Below are 21,883 nucleotides of genomic sequence, written 5' to 3'. Positions count from 1 at the left end.
CCTAACGCTGGCCATCCCTCACTCATCACTTCCCAAAGCTCAATCTCCCAGGATGCACCTTTCACTGTGATGGCTTTGTCCTTCATCAACTCTGCTCGTGGCATGGTGAGTGGACACCCGGTCTCTTGCTGTCCTCCTGCAACTACGACAAATCTATTTTTGCATCCATGGCCTTCAAGGTGGTACACAGAGGTGTTTAATAAATGCTTGCTGAATAAATGACACTATCATCTTGGTCCCCTTTTATGATATACCTGGCCTGGAGCTGCTGGCTTCCGTCCTTTCCCTGGGGCTCATCCCTCACCTGGAAGGCCCTCTGTCCCTTAGTGTAGTTACACTGCCTCCAATTCCCCACAAATGATAGCACCATTACCCAGTCAGTCCTCTCAGAGCCTACTTGTCTTAAGATTACTATTGCTGTGATGAAATACCATGACCAAAAAGCAAGCTGGGGAGGAAAGGGTTTATTTGGCTTATACTTCTACACTGCAGTCCATCATTGAAGGGGACCAGGACAGAAACTCAAACAAGGCAGGAACCTGGAGGCAGGAACTGATGCAGAGGCCATGGAGGGGTCCTGCTTACTGGCTAGCTCCTCATGGCTTGCTCAGCCCGCTTTCTTATAAAAACAAGGACTACCGGCCCAGGGTGGTGCTACCCACAATGGGCTGGGGCCTTCCCTATCAATCCTAATTAAGAATGTCATTCAGCTGAATCTATGCAGGCATTTTTTTTTTTCCGGTTGAGACTCCTTTCTTTTGGATAACTCTACTTATATCAAGTTGACATGAAACTAACCAATACAATTGACCCCTTGTCAACTTGACACACAAACACATCACTGTTAAGCCACAACCTTTACTTTTCTTGTTCATCCCCAAGATCCCATATTAATAAAGACATTACAATATAAAACATTTTACAAACCTAAAAAGTCCCACAGCCTTCTAAATCCAAAAGTTGTCTTTAAAAAAAAATCCAATTTCTTTTAGTATCCAAATTCTCTGTAAAACCCCCAAATAGCTCTAGCGCTCTCTCTCTCTCTCTGTCTCTCTCTCTCTCTCTCTCTCTCTCTCCCCCTCTACCTCTCCTCCAACCCTCTCTCTCTTTAAGTTTTCAACTGTGGGTTCCTATAAAATCAAAATTAAATTAAGTACTTTCTTACTTCAAGAGGGAAGAACCAGAGGACAACCTGAACAAAGCAAAACCAAACCCCAACAGTGTAAATAACTCAATGACCAATTATCTGGGATTCATTTATGCTCTTCTGGGCTCCTCCAAAGGGTTTGGGTCAGTTCTCCAGCTCTACCCTCCGCAGTACACACAGCTTGTCTTCTAGGTTCTGGCTGGCTCCACTCTACAGCTGCTGCTGTCCTTGGTGGTCATCCCATGGTACTGGCATCTCCAAAACTGCTGGGGTCCCTTGCTGCAACTGGGGGGCACTTTCACCAACAGCCTCTTCCTGGGCTCTCTTCAGGGACTCTGTAACACAGCACTGAGCCTCAGCTGCTGTCCATGACTCCTTCATGCCTTCAAAACCAGTACTACCTGGTGATTCTTACACTACCAAATTTGGCTGCCAGCACAAGGTACAACCTCAGCCACTTCTGGAATATAGCTTCTGTGTGCTTACCCCAAGGAAATACCTCCCAGAAGATTTCACCTTGATGATGCTGGCCTTTTCTTAATCACCGATAATTGCTTAGCTCCAGCTAACCAGCATCATCTGTCCCAGTGACACAAAGGTTTCACTTCAACGGTGCTGGTATCTTGTTAATCGCAGCTGACTCTTCAGGCCCAACTGACCAGAATGACAGACTTTTAATTCAAAATAGCAAATGCTCTTGATAGAATCTTCAAACTTCCCCCTGAAACTTCACAAGCTAGGCATCCATCTTCTGCACTGTTCTCAACATTCTTATCTCCCAAGCTCCTTACAGAACAGTCTACTGAGCTCTCAACACTCAATGGCTTTTCTAGTCCAAAGTTTCAAAGTCCTTCCATAGGCCTCCCAAAAGCACGATCAGGCGTGTAACAGCAATACCCCACTCCTGGTACCAATTTGTCTTAGTTAGGATTGCTATTGCTGCAATGAAGCACCATCATAAAACTATCCAGCATATGACTCTTGCCTTTTCTCAGTGCATCCATACCAAGTCACATATTCCCCTTTGGGACATCTGCCTGCCTCCTTTTCTCTACTCCCTCCCAATGCCAGGCCAGGCCCTTTTCCTTCTGGGGCTCGGGCTTTCCACTCCCTTGTGCAGCCTTTCAACACCGTTCATCATCACTTGTTCCTAGCCTAGAAGGGCCGTGAGCTGGCTCTGGTGACTCTGTGTAAGTCTCAGCTTCAGCAGTTAGCCCCTCAGTCCCACCCCACTCATGACTGCCCCTCCTCACTGAATGGGACAGCAGAAAGAAATGGCAAAACAGAATTCTTTAAAAAGTCTTAAGTGGACTCCAGATTAAAATTAAAATGGGCACAAGAAGGTCACTGGATCCAGGGCCAGGTATTGAGTTAGACCAGGATAGAGATTCCACAAACCCTATCCATCAGCAACAATTTCCCACTTCCGGTTATTTGAGATAGAGAAGTGACCTACAAAAATGTAAGCGATAGTAGGCCAGAATCCACAAGAGGCTTTCTATCTATTCCCTTCCTCTACCTCCAACCATCTTTCTGGACTAGATCCCTCACTAGCCCCTGGAGGGGAGAATGTGCGTGAGCGGGCAGCCACTCCCAGCTTGACTCTTTCCATAGTATTCAATTCAGTACTCAAAACTCCTTCCGTCCATACTCACAGTCCTTCAGCTTCTCTACTATTTAATAAGGTCCTATGACTGCATTAACTAAGTACACCTGGCTCCAATACATTAGAACCACACGTTTGCCTGGTAAGTATTAGCCCACATGATAGGAGCAGCAGGGTGTGGGCAGAGGGCTCAGCTTGTTGCCTTCCCATTTCTGTGCCCTGAACACAACTGAACTGGCACAGAACCTTGGCTTGGAAATGCTGAGTAATCAGCGGGCCACAGTCCAGTCTGTCCCTCCCTAGAACTCCTACTGAAGATCCAGACTGGCTACCCAGCCTTCCCACATCTTACTTCCATTCACTCACTACCTGCATCATGAGGGCAACATGTTCCGACTCAGACCTAGAGCTCTGCGACATTCCTGGGCTGGGGGGTAGCAACCAGACCACAGCTAGTCTGTATGTCAGCACACTGGAGACAAGGTAAGGTATCTGACGAAGGGTACCTGTTACCTGACGCCCAGCTCTTCTCTCCCTTCTTGTGGTCCAGATTAAAATTTCTGATAGCTAACACAGCAGGGTTCTGCATTGGGACAGTGAACAAGTGTGCAGGCCAGATTTACATCAACTTGGCATAAGCAAGGGTCATTTTAGAAGAGTAAACTTCAGTTAAGAAAATGCCCCCACCAGATTGGCCTATAAACATTTTCTTGATTGAGGATTGATATGGGAGGGCCCAGATGACAGTGGGCGATTACACCCTTGGGCTGGTGGTTCTGGGTACTATAAGAAAGCAGGCTGAGCAAGCCACAAGAAGCAAGCCGGCAAGAAGCTCCTGACTTCCTACATGATGGACTGATCTGGACATGTGTGATGAAATTAACCCTTTCCTTCCCGGGTTGCTTTTGATGATGGTATTTCATCGCAGCAATAGAAATTCTTACCAAGAACTCCAACAAGAATGACTCTGGAATGTCCCCCACTAGAGGTCTTATGGGTGAGATGCTCAGAACAGGGTCATGGTTGACCACTCGTCTTCTCCATGGCTCAGGGCAACAGAAGGAGTGAGGAACAAACCACGTGGCAATGAACTGCTGACAAAAATAAAGCCCAGTGCAAACCAGGGGCTGACTGAGAAGTAAACGTGTGGCTCCCTCATCCACAGACCGGAAACTGTAATAGGGTAGGGATGAGAAGCCGGGGCACAGAAACTGTGATAGGGTAGGGATGAGAAGCCGGGGCACGGACAGACGTGCCTCTTACAGACAGAAACTGAGTCTGGCGACCCATCCAGGAGAGTGAGCTAGGCACTGGGCAAGAGCACAAATAGGATAAAAAAAAATTCAGGCTTGCAACCAATTCAGTATTAGGGCTGACCTCCTTCAGATGCTGAAAGCGTTTGTAAGTCCTTCAGGCTTCTAATAATATCACAAGAAGAGGCGAGCGACAGTGATTACAGCCGAGTGGTGGGAGGCGTTTACCACCCAATTTTCTATTTGGCTCATAGACTGAGCAGGTGTACCTCATGATCCATCTCTTGCCCAACACAAAGGTGAGGATGGATGTAGGGATTCTGAACCGCTCACCTGGTTGTGGAATGCATTGTGGGCTACTTTATCAACGACACTAAGTCCCAGCAGCTCTTTCTCAAAGAAGGACTTTAAACTCATTTCAAAGCCCTTAGCTGCCATGAATTAGCTTTTCATATCACAAACTTCACATGGCACCTGCTGGGCATCAGGAGCCAGAGGGCAAGATGCATCCCTGCCCAGCGGCTTGTCTGGGATAGTAATAGGTAGAAAGGCCAGCTGCAGAGGGTCACAGCTCAGGGGAAGAGCTGGTACAATAAAAGCAGAGAGTCTGGATGTAGGGAAGAGGCCCAGCCAGTTTGAGGGAGAAGGGCAAGGAGGAAGGAACAGGTGCTTTGAGGAGGAATAGGATTGAGGCAGATAAGTAAGAGACATGCTGTTTGAAAAATCTGGGAAAGCGGGACGCTCTGGGGCACGTTGGGACAGTGAGAGGGCAGGCGGAGTAGGCAGGTGGAAAGGGTTCTGGCTTACCACAGTTAAACTTTGATCCTGGGGGCAGTGGCTGGTGAGCTGTTACCTAAGGGAGTGGGCAATCCAGGAGTCATTACCTGAGGGTCCCCTGAACACCTGGGCCTCTCCTGGGACGCCTTCCTTATTCACTGCTCCTGAAGCAAAGGCAGCTTAAAAGCCTCATTAGCAGGCAGGTCTCCAGCTAACAACTACACCTGCCTTCCCTCCCATAATGCCCTCTCTCAGAGGCCACAGCTCCGTTCAATTGCATTCTAATTTCAAGAAGTGATAAACATATGCTCATGTTTCATTTACAAGTTTTTGATTATCAGCCTGGCATCGCAGCTGCAAATTACCGGTTTTCTATTATAATTATTTTTACTTCTTAGGATGAAGGAGGAGGAATGCATTTTTAAATTACTAAAGCGCTTGAGCCACAGAGGGGGGGAAGAAGTAAGCGCCGCCACATCCTTTTGCCCAGGGCAATAAAATAGCACGAGTTCAAAAAATGCCATGCAAGCTGTGGGCTGCATTGGCTCGGTCTTCCAGAAGAATGCATCTGCTCACAGCGATCTCTACCTTAAACCCGGTGGAGACTGCAGCGAGCTAAGGGCTTGGCTGGTGCCAGGAACGGCAACTCCAAGAGCCGTTCACTGGAAGCTGGACTGCCCTGGGTGGCAAGCAAGCCCTCTATCTGCTGGCACTCTAGCGTTTGTGTTGTCTGCCTCTAGGGGGACATTGAAGATGACAATGTCTATAACTCAGATGCACACTCGTCGCTCCAATGCTTGGTCATACTATGATTGGAACCAGCGGTGTTAACTGCTATGGGGCCTCTTCCCAACAGGTCTGGGGCAGGGCCACGTGTGGTGGTGCGAGGGTGGCTGGGAATGGGCTTGAGGACAAGCCTTGGTAATGGATAGGAAGCAATGAGATCAGGTCCCCGGCTGAAAGTGAAAAGATTGTACCACATGGAGTTGCAGACCTATTGGCATCTTAATGACCCATTTAATTAGCATGTGACATTAACTGGCAGAGTAGATGTAAATGAGAATGTGCTCCGATGACAGCTGGTTTTGAAAGTGCAGCTCAGATAAGCTAAATGATGCTGTTCCTGGCATGGCTTACTCACCAAGAAATTGTGCCACTGCACACACCAACCAGATCCCTAAGGTCTGTGTGCAACTACTTGGTCCTGGAGGATGGAGATGAGTAGGGTACATACAGTCCCTGATCTCAGGATGTCTTTTAGAAGAGAAATGGGATGCAGGAAAAAAAAAAAAAAAAGCTACTCCTATGGTAACAAAGAGAAATCATGGCCATATAAACAACAGTAAACATAGCTAAATAGTATGTTAAGAGATACTTTTTATGGTTTTGAACTCATATTCTGTACCTATGCCTAGACTGCCCTGCATATTAACCTCGCTCTGTGCTAACTCTATCTATGCAGACAAAATGGTCAGATTATCTTGTTTCTGGTGGAAACTCAGAGGCTGAAGGCCTGGTTCAAAGACTCATTTCTACAGAGCATGTGCAGCTCCTGTGGACCTGAGGGACCACTTACTCCTGGTATCTCTGGAGGTGAGAGGAGCCCTGAAGAGCCCAGATTGCCCACCCTAGCCTTCAGCTCTTTGGTATTCACGATGGGCTCATTCATTTTGGTCGGAAACAATAGATGTAATCAGCATGTTAGCAGTCCTTTAGACATCAATCATAAATTCTTCCCTGAGGAGTATCTCATGCTCTGCAAGAGTAAGTAAGGACGGCAAAAGCAGGCAAGTTCTTACTGCAGCTCGATCCCAGGATGCGCCTTCTCCAAGGGCACAGGCAGGGGCCTCTCCTGCTTCCTGTGGGATGTGCCATGGGGAGTGTACTGTGACCTGTTGGAAGCATGAGTCTCAAGAGGTGCCACACAGGAGTCTGTGGTGTAGAGGGATGTTGTAGGAGTCTGACATGGAGGACAGTGATGAAGGATGGGTCTTTGGGGTGTGCCACAGAAGGTGTTCTGTGAATGTGGTGTGCAGTGGGGGCAGAGGATAGAGAGAAACTTGTGCTATGAACTGTGGGCATTATGTGTGCACAGTAAGTGGGATACGCTGTGAGAGAGCAGCAAGGACACGGGAGGATCTGACACAAGCGAGTCTGACCGTATACGGCAGGCATGTGGTAGGTGTACTGAGGGTATGCTGTGAGCATGCTATGGTGGGCTGTGAAGGTGGACTGTGGTATGCTGTGGAGTTCTGTGGAAGTACGCTGCAGAGTGCCACAGGTGTGCTGTGAGTGCCGCAGGTGTCCTGTGGGTGAGTTGTGATTTGCTGGAGGTTAGGCAGCTGCTGGGATTCAGTGTGGTCTCTAGGTAGTATCATATTGTAAGCTCCCAACTTTCCTAATAAACCTTTCTGATCCCAGGTGAGGAAGCTTCTACCCTTCTATTGCTAACCTTAGCGTACCCTGGGTTTAGGAGAGGCAATGGGGACCAATCCCAATGGGGACAAAGTCCTAGTGCAGTGGTCCTCAACCTTCCTAATGTGTGGTCCTTTAATACAGTTCCTCATGCTGTGCTGACGCCCAACCATAAAACTTGTTTTGTTGCTACTTCATAACTGTAGTTTTGCTACTGTTATGAATCATAATGTAAATATTTTTGAAGATAGAGGTTTGTCAAAAGGCTTTCAACCCACAAGTTGAGAACTACTACCCTAGAGGCTTGTGTAGCTCACATCTGGCATGGCTTCTTCTATTGGTGAAATTATTAAGGCCCCTCCACATAGTTAAAAGGGAGGTTTATTTTGTGGGTAACTTACAAGTGAAGGCATAGGTTACAGGGTCTGGGAAAGGTGTAGCGCACTCCGGCGGAGTTCTCTGGAGAACTCTGCTCGATCTACCTCCAGCGTCCAGGGTCCAGGAACCAAAGCGCCGGTGCATCTCGGGTCTTCAGGGTCCTCCCTTGGTCCCGCCTTGTAGGCATGACAGTTACCAAGCCTCAATGGGGGTTGGAACTTCCAGATCAAAGCTGGAATGTCTACCTACTACATTCTTCTCTGATCCTCCTCCAGGGTTGGCCGTCCATGTGACCCTCCCGAGGAACCCCCAGGACCTAACACAGGTGACAGAAGGAAATACCCTTGACATTTTCTCTGCAGAGGGGCCTAGAAGCAGGAAGTTTGGACTCAGGGTTCCCCTGCTGTGGTAGTTTGATGTAATTGGTCCCCATCATTTCACAGGGAGTGGCACTATTAGGAAGTGCGACTTTTTTGGAGTGGGTATGGCCTTGTTGGAGGAAGTGTGTCACTGTGGGGGCAGGCTTTGAGGTTCCTATGCTTGGAATACCACCCAGTGTTTCAGTTGATTTCCTGTTGCCTGCAAGATGTAGGAACTCTCAGCTACTTCTCCAGTACTGTGTCTGCCTGCATGCCACCATGCTCCCCACCATGATAATAACTGATTGAAACTCTGAAACTGTAAAGCCACCCATGTAGCATGAATCTTAAAGAGTCTTATTAATAAGAACGAACCTGGGGCCGGTTATTGGGGTGAATGCTGGAAGGTCAGAGACAGAACAAGCCACAGCTACCTCACCTGGCCAACTTCTCAGCTGATCCTGTTTCCTCAGACTGGATGCTTCTGTGTCCTCATCCCAATGGCTCTCAGCTGAGCTGCTGCTCAAAACCTAAATGCTTAACCAGTCAAAAGCTTAATCAGCTAAAAGCTTCTAGTTTCTGGTCCTCACACCTTATATACCTTTCTGCTTTCTACCACCACTCCCTGGGATTAAAGGTTTCCTTTCTGGGATTAAAGGCGTGATTCATCATGCTTGGCTGTATCCTTGAACAGATGGATTTCTGCCTCTGGAATGCTAGGATTAAAGGCGTGTGCTACCACTGCCTATCCTAAGTATCTAGTGGCTTTTCTATTCTCTGACCCCAGATAAGTTTATTAGGGTACACAATATTTTGGGGAACACAATACCACCACACACCCCAACTAAATGTTTTCTTTATAAGAGTTGCCATGGTCATGGTGTCTCTTCACAGCAATAGAAACCCTAAGTAAGGCAACTGCCCTCCACCACATAGCAGCTCTCCATGAATGACCCTGCTCTGCACTCCAGGCTCAGCCCTGGGTCTTTGGCCCACCTAATGCCTGTATATACAGCCACTGTTAGCATGACTTATGGGGCGGCAAACACAGAAGAGATGAGGCAGGTGGGGGAAGGACTTGTTTTGAATATATGTGCCAATTTCCACTAACCTGATGACAAGATGTTCAAACACAAAGCAAAGTTCAAAGACTTGGAAAGTGAACACCGGCCTGCCCACATCCCAAAGTGCATAATTCTTATTTTATTGCAAATCTGCCTCTTATCCATATTTGGATCCAGCTTACTTCTTTGACACTCAACAAAGTTAGATGCTGACAAGGGTGCTCTTAGCCCTACAACCTGCATGCTCCCATCAGCCACACGCTGCATTCTCTCTCCTGCCCTCTCCACATACCACGGAATGCAGAAAGCTGGAAGGTGCCCATCTATGAATTTTGACAAATACACCCATGTCAGCCCACCTTCTCCATCAGCATACAAAACATTCCTTCACTCCAGAGACCCCACGTCAGTCCCATTCAATCTCACTGTCCCTCCCAGAAGCCAGTGCTACTCTGCTTTCCCGCCAAGGGTTTGTCATTTAGAACCTTAAGCAAATGTACAGTTGCACACACAGTCCTGCTTGTCTGATTTCATGTGGCACAATCCACATGGCGTTTGAATCCACAGTTTGCTCTTTTATTGCTGAGTGCTATCCCATTGTTTGGCTATAGTACGATTATGCTCTTACTGGGCTGTTAGTTCCATTTTTAAACAGTAAGGGTTTTGACCTATTGGACACAGTCATTCTTACTTGTCTAGTCTGAGGTAGACCAGGTGTCTGTTAGTACAGCCCTTCCTGGACAAAGAACACAAATGGTGTATGTCACACCTTTGTGTTAGAAAAGGGACTGAAAAGCAGAGCTCTAGAGCAGAGACTCCCAAAGTGTGATGAGGTGCAGGGTAGTTCCAAATTAGACCTCACATGTCAACAGGTAGTTACTTGTACTTACAGTTATCTCCCATTTATGACCCATGGCAAGGGAAAAAAGATGTGGTATGAGTGTCTGAGGCACAGATCTCTGGGCCTGAGGTATGGATGTCTAAAGTGTAGGCAGCAATCTGTGGAGCAATGGCTGTCAATGTCTGCTGCACAATAGAAACCCAGGGGAGTGCTAACATTGGTCCTGCCTGGGTCTCACATCAGGAGCCTTTCATAGAGCTGGCCAAGTGCATCAGCTAACAATAGCGATTAAAAGCTCCTGAGGGATGCTAATGCACAACCTGCATGGAAAGCATGTGTTAGGAAGCAGCAGCTTTCAAAGTCCAGCAGCATCACCTGGGTACTTGTTAGGCCCATGAATCCCAAGATCCCATTCTACATCTACTCAGTCAGGAAGCAGGGCTGGGATCCAGCAGTCTGGAACTTCACAAAGCGCTTTGGTAATTCTGATGGCTGGCAATGGGAGTCACTGCTCAAGTGGCTGGTGGGACAAGCCCTAACTGCCATCTCTTCCTCACACCCCAACCATTATCTCTGTCACTATTGTCCAGTCCAGCCAAGACCTGCTGTTCCACTTGACCCCACCATGGTTTCCCCAAGGGAAACCTTCTTCTCCCTGGGATAGAGGCCGTGGGTGGGTGTCAGGTGCTGAGCAGCTGCTGGCCAATTAGCAAAAAGATGGCATCCTAAGGTCCATTGTGTCTTAACCACAGTTAACCTGAAAACCAGTTAACAGCCCCCAGAAAACGGAGTGTTGACTATAATCTTCTATTCACTGTGATTTTTGATTATCAGTGACCTCCTTCCACTCCATTACCCTTGTTAATTGAGAATTGACTATGCAGTTAAAGTGAATGTCTCTTCCACTAAGAGAGCTGTACCAGATTCCTTTTACAGCCCCTCACAGCTCAAAAAGTGTGGTGCATCTGTGGATATATTAGTCTGATACAGTTCATTTCCCCCAAGAACTTAGGAAATCACCACTGAGGTTGCTGGGTGCATGTTCCTATGCCAATGACTCAGAAGAAAAAATGGAATTCCACTGAAGGCTAACAGGGAATTCAGAGAGCTAAACCGATGCTTATGAAGCTTCTTGGTTAGCAGTGATCTCTCTATTCAAAGATGCCCAACAGTGAGTTCTTCGATTTGCTCGAGTCCTTGGCATTGTTCTTAGCTTAGTTAGAGAAGATAACAGAAGTGGAACACTCACACGGCTGTGCCTCTTCATGCTGGCTTTTTTCGATAAGGGAAAACACAAAAGAAGAAGTTACTGGGAGATGGGAGGATCTGATTAGCAGTTCCAGGCTATGTCTGAAAAATGAACGTTCATGTAAAACTGATGAGATTACAGAATCTTTCCCCTCCCAAAAAGAAAGCAGGGGGAATCCAAGAGGACAAATGCAATGTCTGTTCACTAGTGCACACCCTAAGAAGATGTCTGACGAGCTACCATGGTGGTGTTTTCCTAATATCATCCAGCAGCACATGAACAAATGTCGCTGCAGAGGAGCAAGGAGTCTGTCCTCCTGGAAGGACAATGGTCCAGCATTAAACCATCAACTGCTTTTTCTTTGTAAGAGTCAGGACTGCCTAGAAACTGCTCCACACCATGCCTGAGCACCTGAGATCTGGAATTGGACCCCTCTGGCCTCTCACGTTCTCCTAGCCTATTCTCCCAGGCCACGTCCTACCTCTGCTCCCAGCCACCATCCAACCACAGTCCCTCAAGGGGCCTCTTCCACTACAGCAAAGTGACTTATTTGTGTTTTCTCCTAGATTATGGAGCTGTGTCCATTTCAGACTAGGTATATTCTAAGGGACAGAAAATGCCTTTTACAGTGATTCATTATGAAAAATTACCAGCATACAAAGAGTAAACAGTATAATGAATGGCACACATACGTCCCTAGTTAATCACAAGTGTATTTCCATGTGAACTTCACTGTTTGCTCCTGATTAAAGCCCGTTAAAAATAGTGTAATATTTTTGTCTCTAAATACTTCAAAAACAGAGATATTTCCTAAAATAATGAAACTTTCTTATATCTCTGCATTATTCTCACACCTAACAAAATTAGTAATTCACAGACATTTCCAGTATTATCTAACATGAGTGACTGTATTACTGTATGTCTTATGTAAAATAAAATGTAGATACAGTTGTCATTGAGTACCCAGTGAGTGAGTGGCAGATATGACTTATCTCCATAAAGTCCCTAAAAAGAAAGTGTATCACATCTTGTCTTATCTAGGCTCCAACATTCCCAAATGTAGGAAAACGGGAGGGCCTCTACTGAGGAAAGGGATATTGGCACTCCCTGGCACAGGCCACAACATCTGAACACAAGCTCACAGGATCCTGCAGTTGATAGTGAAAGATGTGACCCTTGTCTCCCTCCACCAGTGCCCAGTTCTGTCTAAAAGACAAATCTAGAGGCAGGCATACCTAGTTGGTGACCCCAGTGTGACTTTGAGCTTGCTGCCTGAACTATTGGAGCCTCTGGCCATGTGTTTCAATGTGAATAAAAAGGACTTGCTTTGGAGCACTGCCATGAAGGTTAAGGGAGAGAGCACCCATCATTGGCATTGGCAGAAGTCACAGAGCACTGAGCATCTGGGCTCATTCATGTCTGCACCAGAAAGTCCAGGGCACACCTAAGCACTCGCCTGTGTGTCCTTCCACACTGACCTTGCTCAGACGGGGGCACCCTGGCTCACTTTCTCTCCAGTTTCAAGGCTTTTGTCCCAGAATCTGTGGAGGCTGCCTCCTCTACCCCTCCAAGCATGCAGCACAGATCTGAAGTCAAGTGCTGTGTGTTTTTCTCCCAATCCTCAGCCGAGAGGGAAGGAAGGATTAAGGTTTCTTTGCACAATCAAAAGGAAACCAGAAAATCGGGACAGTAAGCGATCTGGGCCGGGAAGGCTGCTTTGTTGAGAATTCTCATATCAAGGTAGAAAAGGTTCCCTTTCTTGCTAAGGTCCTTTAAGAAAGAACTTTTCTAAGAGACACCAAAGCTAAAAGATTAACATAATAAGCCTTTCCTTGAACCCCCACTCCCACCCCCATCTGCAATCCAGGCATTTTCTGGTCGGCATTCGAGTTTTGCAACACCATCCAGGACACGTGCCTCCTGTGCGTGGAGCGCCACCTCTCTGCTCTCAAGTGCTAGGCTAGCAGATCTGGAGGGTCTGACAATCAAAATGCCTGAAGACTTCCACACCTCTAACACTTGGGCCAGGAGCGGATGCATGAACCCAGCAGGACAAATGAGAGTTCCGTTTTGATCTGGGCACTGGACAAAAGCTTACCAAGAAGCCAGGAGCTGCCTAGTCCCCACCTCAGAGAACCGAACTACAGTAGTAAGAACTGACAGGCGGGGAAGGCCTCAAGTCCTCTGAGCTCCTGGAGCCAGCAGTGCCTGAGGGCCAGCGAGGAGCAGAGGTCAAGTCCCTGCTTCTGCTATCTGATGCAGGCCAAGTGAAGGTTTTACCTCTGAGGACAGAAGACGCCGGCCCACAGCTTTCCCAGAAAGCATTAGGAAGCAGTGAGCTCAGCTGTCAAGTCAATCTTCCTTGTGGTTATTGGAGTCTGCTCTCCTCACTTAACCAAAACAATGCGTGTTTTTCATGAATACATTTCCTAACAGAAACAGCACAAGCTTCCGCGAGAAGCAGAAACTCCATTTTGTTGGATTTTTAGAGGATAGCAATTCATCAATATTTTAGGTCTACCATTTCCACTGTCAAGTACCACAAAGTTCAGTGTGGTGCTGTTTTGAACTAGACAAGCTGCCAGGGAGGCATCTGGGCTGACAAAGGAGTCTGTCTGCATCAACACCGGTCTTAGGGCTAGAGCCTCCTCCACCCTGTGCGTGAGAACCAGGCAGTTTCAGGAACACGCAGAGGAAGGAGCCACATGGGCCCAAAGTGTTAACTGCCGCTGAGACGCGGTGAAAAACACAATCAGAGGAGCGAACCAGAGTGGCTGTCTCTGTTAGGGTCTCCCCTGCTGTGTTAAAACACCATAACCAAAAGCAACCGGGGAAGGAAAGGGTTATTTCGATTACACTTCCACATCACAGTCCATTCTGGAAGGAAGTCAGGGCAGGAATCTGGAAGGAGGAGTACCACTTACTGGCTTGCTCACCATAGCCTGCACAGCCTGCTTTCTTATAGTACTCAGGACTGCCAGACCAGGGGTGGCACCACCACGGTGAGCTGGGCCCTCCCACATCACTCATTAATTAAGAAAATGCACCCCGGGCTTACCCACAGGCTGATCTGGTGGTGGCATATTGTCAACTGAAGTTCCCTCTTCAACAACTCCAGCTGTGTTAAGTTGACATAAAAACTAGACAGCATGGTCACCCAGTTACCTGTATCCAGTTACTCCTCCCTGGGCCTCCTCTGTTCAGTGTAAACACCCAGCCCCCGTGTTGTACAGCATGGACATGGACTAAGGTGGACATATTGCATGACCTCTGGGAGCCCATAACCAGTGAGTGGAGGCATGGCGTGATGGTTAACATTTATGTCAACTTGACTGGATCTAGAGTCATTACAGAAACACACCTCCGGGCATGTCTACAAGGGGTTTCCAAAAGGCTTAACTGAGGAGGGAGGATCTACCACGGGCTGGAGACCAGATGGGTGAAAAGGATGAAGTGACCTGAACACAAGCAGTCACCTGCTTCCTTCCGGGGGTGCACTGTGACTGCCACGTCACACTCCTGCCACCATCCCCTGAGCTGGCAGCCACAGGAAACCCTCCTCCTGTAAGTTGCTTCCTTTTGGGTATCTGATAATAGAAAAGTCACTAATAGTCACAGGAATGTGTGATGGGATCAGATGTAAGGTGGGGCGTGAAGAGATGCCCATGTCTAGGGGCCCTTGAGGGAAGCGTCCGGATTTATTCTTCCTCAGGGAAGAGGGCATATATATGTGATTCCCTGCAGTGTTGTCTGCAATAACGAAGGACTGGAAGCAGCTGAGAACCCACCCACAGAAAACTGATGAAATAAGCTAAGGCAGAATACTATTCATTAGAGAATAGAGTGCACCTGTAATTGAGAGGGGGCGATGGGGAGGGAGATCCTCTGCATACTGATAAGACAAGGCATCCCAGATATACTGTTAGAGGGGGGCGGGATGCTGAGTGCTTAATTACAAAGTGACATATGAGAACACAAACTCCAAAAGATTATAAAAATAAACAGCGATTGTCTATGAAGAGGCAGGGGTAGGAAAACACTTTCACTGTATCTGTTTGTATGTTTCTCTGTTTCTAAAGATTTATTTGTGTGTGTGTGTGTGTGTGTGTGTGTGTGTGTGTGTGTGTGTGTGTAGGTGCCTGCAGATGCCAGAAGAGGGCATCACATACCCTGGATCTGGAGTTACAAGTGGTTGTAGGCTGTCCAACCTGAGTGATAGAAACCAATTCAAGTCCTCTGCAAGAACAGTAGGCACTCTTAACCACTGTGCCATCTCTCTAGCTCCCATCTGTATGCCAGTGACAAAAACCAACCAAACAAAAAACAAACCAACCTAGAAACCTTCTCTGGTGTTTCTTAGCTATGGAGGCAAGGGGCTATATGGCAAGATGTATTTTTCTGCTATCCCAATGACATCATTTCCCATGCACAAACTTTTCTTACAATGTAATGGTGACACATTTCCCATTAAGGGATGGGTCTATAGTCTATGCTCTTGAAATCAGGTAGGCCAGTAAATATGGCAGAGGTGATGCTATGAGATTTCCAAGGACAGATGGAGAAGATGATCCAGCTTCTACCTGGAATTCTTGGGATTTCTTTGTCCCCGTACCCCAGCTGGCATGCTGTGGGGAAAACCAGGTCATACCACAAGGTTCCATATGGAAGCCACTGTCATCTGTGAGCCACTAAGTAAGAAAGCCTTTGAGGTGGCTCTAGCCTCAGGCAGCCATTACCTAATTGTAACTGAATGAGAGGCCCGGAGCAAAAACTCCCTAACCAAGCCCAGCCTACCTCACCTCCCTAGACTGCGACATAATAGTAAAATGCTTGCTTTCATTTCTAAGTTGTGACTTACTCTTGATTTCCTAGGGCAGGAGCTTTCTAACAAGTCTACCTCTGACTACCTCACTTGGTGGTAGCAGAAACACCCTGGTGGGCAGGTGCTTGGTTGGCCCCGAGGAGGAAGGAATGCACTAGAACAAACAAAACACGCTGACTGTGCATGCTCATGGGTGTCTTGAGGGGAAGCACACAACAGGCTGCTGGACACAGAGGCTCAGACTCGGAGGCGGAGATGTGATGGCTATAAGGATGCAGAAGGTACTCCCGGAAAGGTGACTGTTAATATCCAGGTGGTAGATGAAGTCACCCAGATGGAGTGGATAAAGGAGGGGGACGTGAGAATGTCCCCACTGAAAACACCAATGGGAAGGGAGCAGGCCGGGGAGGCAAACAAGGAATGGCCAGGGAGAATGGGAACGGCTCCAAAGACAAGACTAGCTTAAGGGTCCAAATGCTGCTGGAAGACACAGATCGGGGAATGCCTGTAAGACCTGGCAACATGGAGGTCACCCGTGACCCACAGCAGATGTACCGCCCTGAACCGGAACACTCAGTACCTCAGTGCATTCCCAGCAACACTAATCTGCATGAGACAAGAGCACATAATATTGGGCTGTCTGTTTAATCTTTTGGTTAAACAAGAAGCAAAGAGAGAAAAATAAAAAGATTCATGATAGAAGAAAAAAATGAAGGGATACAAACAATGGTAAATGAAAAAATATCTCCATGACACAAAGGGAAAGGTGAAAACAAATATATACTCACATAGCACAGCACACCTATACTTTATAGAGATATATATGTAATCACATATACATATATGTGTGTACAGTAACTATTTTTAAATTATTTTATTTTTTAAACATAATTACATGATTTTCCCTTCTTTTTTCCCCTCCAAACCCTCCCACATACCCTCTTTGCTCTTTTTCAAATTCATAGCCTCTTTCCCATGCACAGAAACACAATCTGCTCGGTCTGCATAATGCTAGTTGTATATATGTTTCCAGGCCAGTCCTGTACTAACTATTTTAACCAATAGTTGGGATGGGTACAGAGTAGAGAGGAAGCATCCCCAGGCCGGAGCTTGTGAGCCAGTTATGATTTACTAAGTGGCTGCTGGAGGCCTCTGCAGAGCAGGGTTTGGGCCCTGGCATCAGTCAGTGCTGTCTGCACGGGCACAGGGCATAGCAATAGGGCATGAAATAGAGTATTTGTCATCTTGGTCTCTGTGGAATGCACCCAGAACACAATTTAAAGGGAAATGGCTACATTTTTCTAAAACAGTGGAATCTTGAAGCCTTCCTCTATAAATTCTAAAGTACTCATAACCCAAAGCATACGAACTTTAGCTACTAGCCTCACTGAGCAAGGTCCTTGTTGTGGTAATAAATATTCCACTAGATTCAATTATAATAAGCATATGTAGTGTTCCTAGGATCTTTATTATGTCCCAAATTGCCACTGACATTCCTCCTCTGTGCTCAGGAAAACGGAACAGATGGGGTGGTTAAAGACACACAACTACCTGGTGACTAAGTCAAAATGTTAGTGCTACCATAGCCCACACCTCAATTGTGCACAGCCATTTTGCCATAAAGAGCTGACTAAACCTTTAATTGGAGATGGAGTGTTTCAGTGGAGAGGCAGCGACTACAAATCATTTATTAGGGCACCAAAAGCCATAACTACAGAAATTCCCTGACACGCTGGCATCAGCACCAGTGTAGTAAATCCAGTAAACAGTAAAACATGGCATGGGAGATTTAGCCGTGAGTGGATACAAAGGAGGTTAAATGTTTCCTCCCAGTGAATTTTTCTTTTGAATGCATCTCAATGTACTAGAGAAATAGCAGGAGTAATCAACAGATGGGAAAACACTGCCACGAAACAGATAAATCTGATTACACCATCAGGCCTGCTTTTGAAGTGTTGGGTCTCAAACTGTACAGCTGCACAACACTAGCATTCTGCCTCTTAAGTCAGTATTGGAACTCCAGCCCTATTCACGAGAGAAGATCATAGTCTTCTTTTCTTTTTCTTTTTCATTGACTTTTATTCCTTTCTTTTTCAAAGTTATGTTTTATTATTATTTTTTTACTAAGGAATTTTTTATTCATTTTACATACCAACACAGAGTTGGTATGTAATCCTCTCTTCTCTCATCCTGCCCCTCTAGCCTCCCCACTCCAACCCACCCCTATTCCTTCCCATGGAAGGCCTCCCATGGGGAGTCAGCAGAGCCTGGTCCATTCAGTAAAGGCAGGTCCAAGCCCTTCCCCCTGCATCAAGGCTGTGCGAGGTGTCCCACCATAGGTAATGGGCTCTAAAGAGCCAGCTCATGCACTAGGGATGGATCCTGATCCTACTGCCAGGTGGATCAAACAGATCAAGCTATACAACTGTCTCGTTTATGCAGAGGGCCTAGTCCAGCCCCATGGAGGCTTCACTGCTGTTGGTCTAAAGTTCATGAGTTCCCACTAGTTTGGTTCAGTTGTCTCTGTAGGTTTCCCTGTCATGATCTTGATGATCATAGAATCCTCTTCTCTCTCTTTGACTGGACTCCTGGAGCTCTTGTGGTGCTTGGCTGTGGATCTCTGCATCTGCTTCCATCAGTTACTAGATGAAGGCTCTATGATGACAGTTAGGGTATTCACCAATCTGATTACTGGGGTAAGCCAGTTCAGGTACCCTCTCTACTACTGGTAGTAGTCTAAGCTGGAGTCATCCTTGTGGATTCCTGGGAACTTCCCTAGCACTCAGTTTCTCCCTATTCCCATGATGTCTCTCTCTATCACACTATCTCTTTCATTGCTTTCCCACTCTGTCCCTGTTCCAGCTCGACCATCCTGATCCCTTATGTTCTCATCCCAAATCCTCTACCCTCCACTGCCCTCCTCACCCCCAGTTTACTCATGGAAATCTCATCTATTTCCCATTCCCAGAGCAATCCATGCATCCCTCTTAGGGTCCTCCTTGTTAGCTAGCTTCTCTGGAGCTGTGGGTTGTAGTCTAGTTATCCTTTGCTTTACATGTAGTATCTACTTATGAATGAGTACATATCAAGTTTATCCTTCTGAGTCTGGGTTACCTCACTCAGGATGATATTTTCTAGTTCCATCCATTTGCCTGAAATATTTCATGATGTCATTGTTTTTTACTGAGTAGTACTCCACTGTGTATATGTACCACATTTTCTTTATCCATTCTTCAGTTGAGGGACATCTAGGTTATTTCCAGGTTCTGGATATTACAAAAAATGCTGCTATGAACATAGCTGAGCATGTGTCCTTGTGGTCTGATTGAGCATTCCTTGGGTATATTCCCAAGAGTGTTATAGCTGGGTCTTGAGGAAGATTGATTACCAATTTTCTGAGAAACTGCCATACTGATTTCCAAAGTGGCTGTACAAATTTACACTCCCACCAATAGTGGAGTGTTCCCCTTGCTCCACATCCTCTCCAACACAAGCTGTTATCAGTATTTTTGATCCTAGCCATTCTGACAGTTGTAAGATGGTATCTCAGAGTCAGAGTCATTTTGATTTGCATTTCCCTGATGACTAAGGGTGTTAAGCATTTCTTAAATGTCTTTCGGCCATCTGAGATTCTTCTATTGAGAATTCTCTGTTTAGCTCAGTAGCCCATTTTTTAATTAGATTGTTCAGTGTTTTGATGTCTAGTTTCTTGATTTTTTGCTTGTTTGTTTTTTTGAGACAGGGGTTCTCTGTGTAGTTTTGGTGCCTGTCCTGGATCTTGCTCTGTAGACCAGGCTGGCCTCTAACTCATAGAGATCTGCCTGGCTCTGCCTCCTGAGTGCTGGGAGTAAAGGCATGTGCCACCACCGCCCGGCTTGAATTTTTTATACATTTTGGAGATCAGCTCTCTGTCTCTGGGGTTGGTGAAGATCTTTTCCCATTCTGTAGGCTGTAGTTTTATCTTATTGACTATGTCCTTTGCCTTACAGAAGCTTTTCAGTTTCAGGAGGTTCCATTTATTAATTGCTGCTTTCAGTGTCTGTGCTACTGGTGTTATATTTAGAAAGTGGTCTCCTGTACCAATGCATTCAAGACTACTTCCTATTTTCTCTTCTATCAGGTTCAGTGTAACTGGATTTATGTTGAAGTCTTTGATCTTCTTGGACTTAGTTTTGTGCATGGAGATAGATATGGATCTATTTGCAATCTTCTACATGTTGACATCCAGTTATGCCAGCACCATTTGTGAAGATGATTTCTTTTTTCCATTGTACATTTTGTCAAAAATCCTATGTTCATAGGTGTGTAGATTAATGTCAGGGTCTTCAATTTGATTCCATTGGTCCACATGTCAGTTTTTATGCCAATACCAAGCTGTTTTTATTACTATAGCTCTATAGTGGAGCTTGAGGTCAGGGATGGTGATGTCTCCAGAGGCTGCTTTATTGTACAGGATTGTTTTAGCTATCCTGGGATTTTTGTTTTGTTTTTCCATATGAAGTTGTTCTTTCCAGGTCTGTGAAGAATTGAGTTGGTATTTTGATGGGGATTGCATTGAGTCTATAGATTGCTTTTGGTAAGCTTGCCATTTTTACTATGTTATTCCTACCTATCCATGAGCATGGGAGATCTTTCCATTTTCTGATATCTTCTTCAATTTCTTTCTTCAGAGACTTAAACTTCTTGTCATACAGGGCTTTCACTTGCTTAATTAGAGCTACCCCCAAGGTATTTTGTATTATTTGTGGCTATTGTAAAGGGTGATATTTCTCTGATTTCTTTCTCAGTCCGTTTATCATTTGTATATAGGAGAGCTACTGATTTTTTTGAGTTAATCTTGTATCCTGACACATTACTGAAGGTAGTAATGTGTGTATGAGTTCCCTGGTAGAATTTTTTTGGTCACTTATGTATACTATCATATCATCTGCAAAAACATTGACAGATTTTCATATGTTGAACCATTCTTGCATCTCTGGGATAAAGCCTACTTGGTCATGGTGGATAATTTTTTTGATGTGTTCTTGGATTCAGTTTGCCAGTATTTTATTGAGTATTTTTGCATCAATGTTCATGAGGGAGATTAGTCTATAATTCTCTTTCTTTGTTGCATCTTTGTGTGGTTTGAGTATCAGGGTAATATCATGTTTGGTAATGTTCCTTTTGTTTCTATTTTGTAGAACAATTTGAAGAGTATTGGTATTAGAAGATCATATTCTTCTTAAAGTTGTCTTTCTCATACCTCTTATGTTGGCTACTTAATGTGGTCTTCAACCTGGTGTGACTGGCTGGGACTTAGTATAGAATGATGAACTGGATTATCTTCAGCCCCTTACACGGGTGATGCTGTTGGCCTAAAGCACAACATCAGGCATTGCCTGTGATACATCCTTTGCTTCAGGCTTTGCCATTTTGGGGCAAGCCAGCTTGACTTCCAAACACCAAGATCTACAGCTCCTGGCCCAGGAGCTTTGCCTGTTGCCTAGAATCTCACCACTATCTCACCCCTAAGAAATGATGCCCAATCAGTGACTGATAGGACTGGTGTGTGTATGCTCAGACCCCGGTCTTCCTGAAAGGACAACTCCAGGACAGATAATCTGTAGTCTCTGGTTAAATTCTAGTTGCCCAGGTTGGGCTCCTGCTCAACAGAGCACATCTGTGACTCAGTACCCTGTTTCATGCTAGTACTTCCTGGACTCTCTCCCAAACAAACCACTGGGACTCAAATCCATGTCTCAAAAAAGACATATCAGAACTCCCCAATATCTGCATGATTGAATGCACTTCACTCAGGACATATGGTTGGCTGTGCACTGGACTATGGCCAACAAAGGCAGCAAAGGTATGTGGATACATGGAAGACTGCAGAACACAGAATTCAGTTCCTGAGGCATCAAAGCCCACACAATAAGACAGAATTGTACAGGGCTGGTCCAGGGCTGCTGCTGCTGCTGTGGTGTGTGTGTGTG

The 21,883-nt window shown here is 46.0% G+C and overlaps 1 protein-coding gene across 5 annotated transcripts in view; it reads right to left on the bottom strand.

Annotated features, from left to right (window-relative positions):
- Nucleotides 1–21,883, bottom strand: part of Nmnat3 (nicotinamide nucleotide adenylyltransferase 3) — a 129,891-nt gene that overhangs the window by 98,648 nt on the left and 9,360 nt on the right. The window contains exon 2 of one of the 5 annotated variants that reach the window (XM_037207858.1): nt 59–142. The exons of 3 other annotated variants lie outside the window; for them this stretch is intronic. In XM_037207858.1, coding sequence (XP_037063753.1) covers nt 59–104 — 46 coding nt within the window. In that variant the 5' untranslated portion in view covers nt 105–142. Of the gene's footprint in view, nt 1–58; nt 143–12,596; nt 12,600–21,883 lie in introns of all 5 variants that reach the window. One more of the 5 variants, XM_028866051.2, reaches the window with a different exon arrangement.

The sequence above is a fragment of the Peromyscus leucopus genome, chromosome 7 (genome assembly GCF_004664715.2).
Source record: "Peromyscus leucopus breed LL Stock chromosome 7, UCI_PerLeu_2.1, whole genome shotgun sequence".
Lineage (NCBI taxonomy): Eukaryota > Metazoa > Chordata > Mammalia > Rodentia > Cricetidae > Peromyscus > Peromyscus leucopus.
The sequence above is the reverse complement of the archived record's forward strand: the minus strand, read 5'-3'. Positions and strand labels throughout refer to the sequence as shown.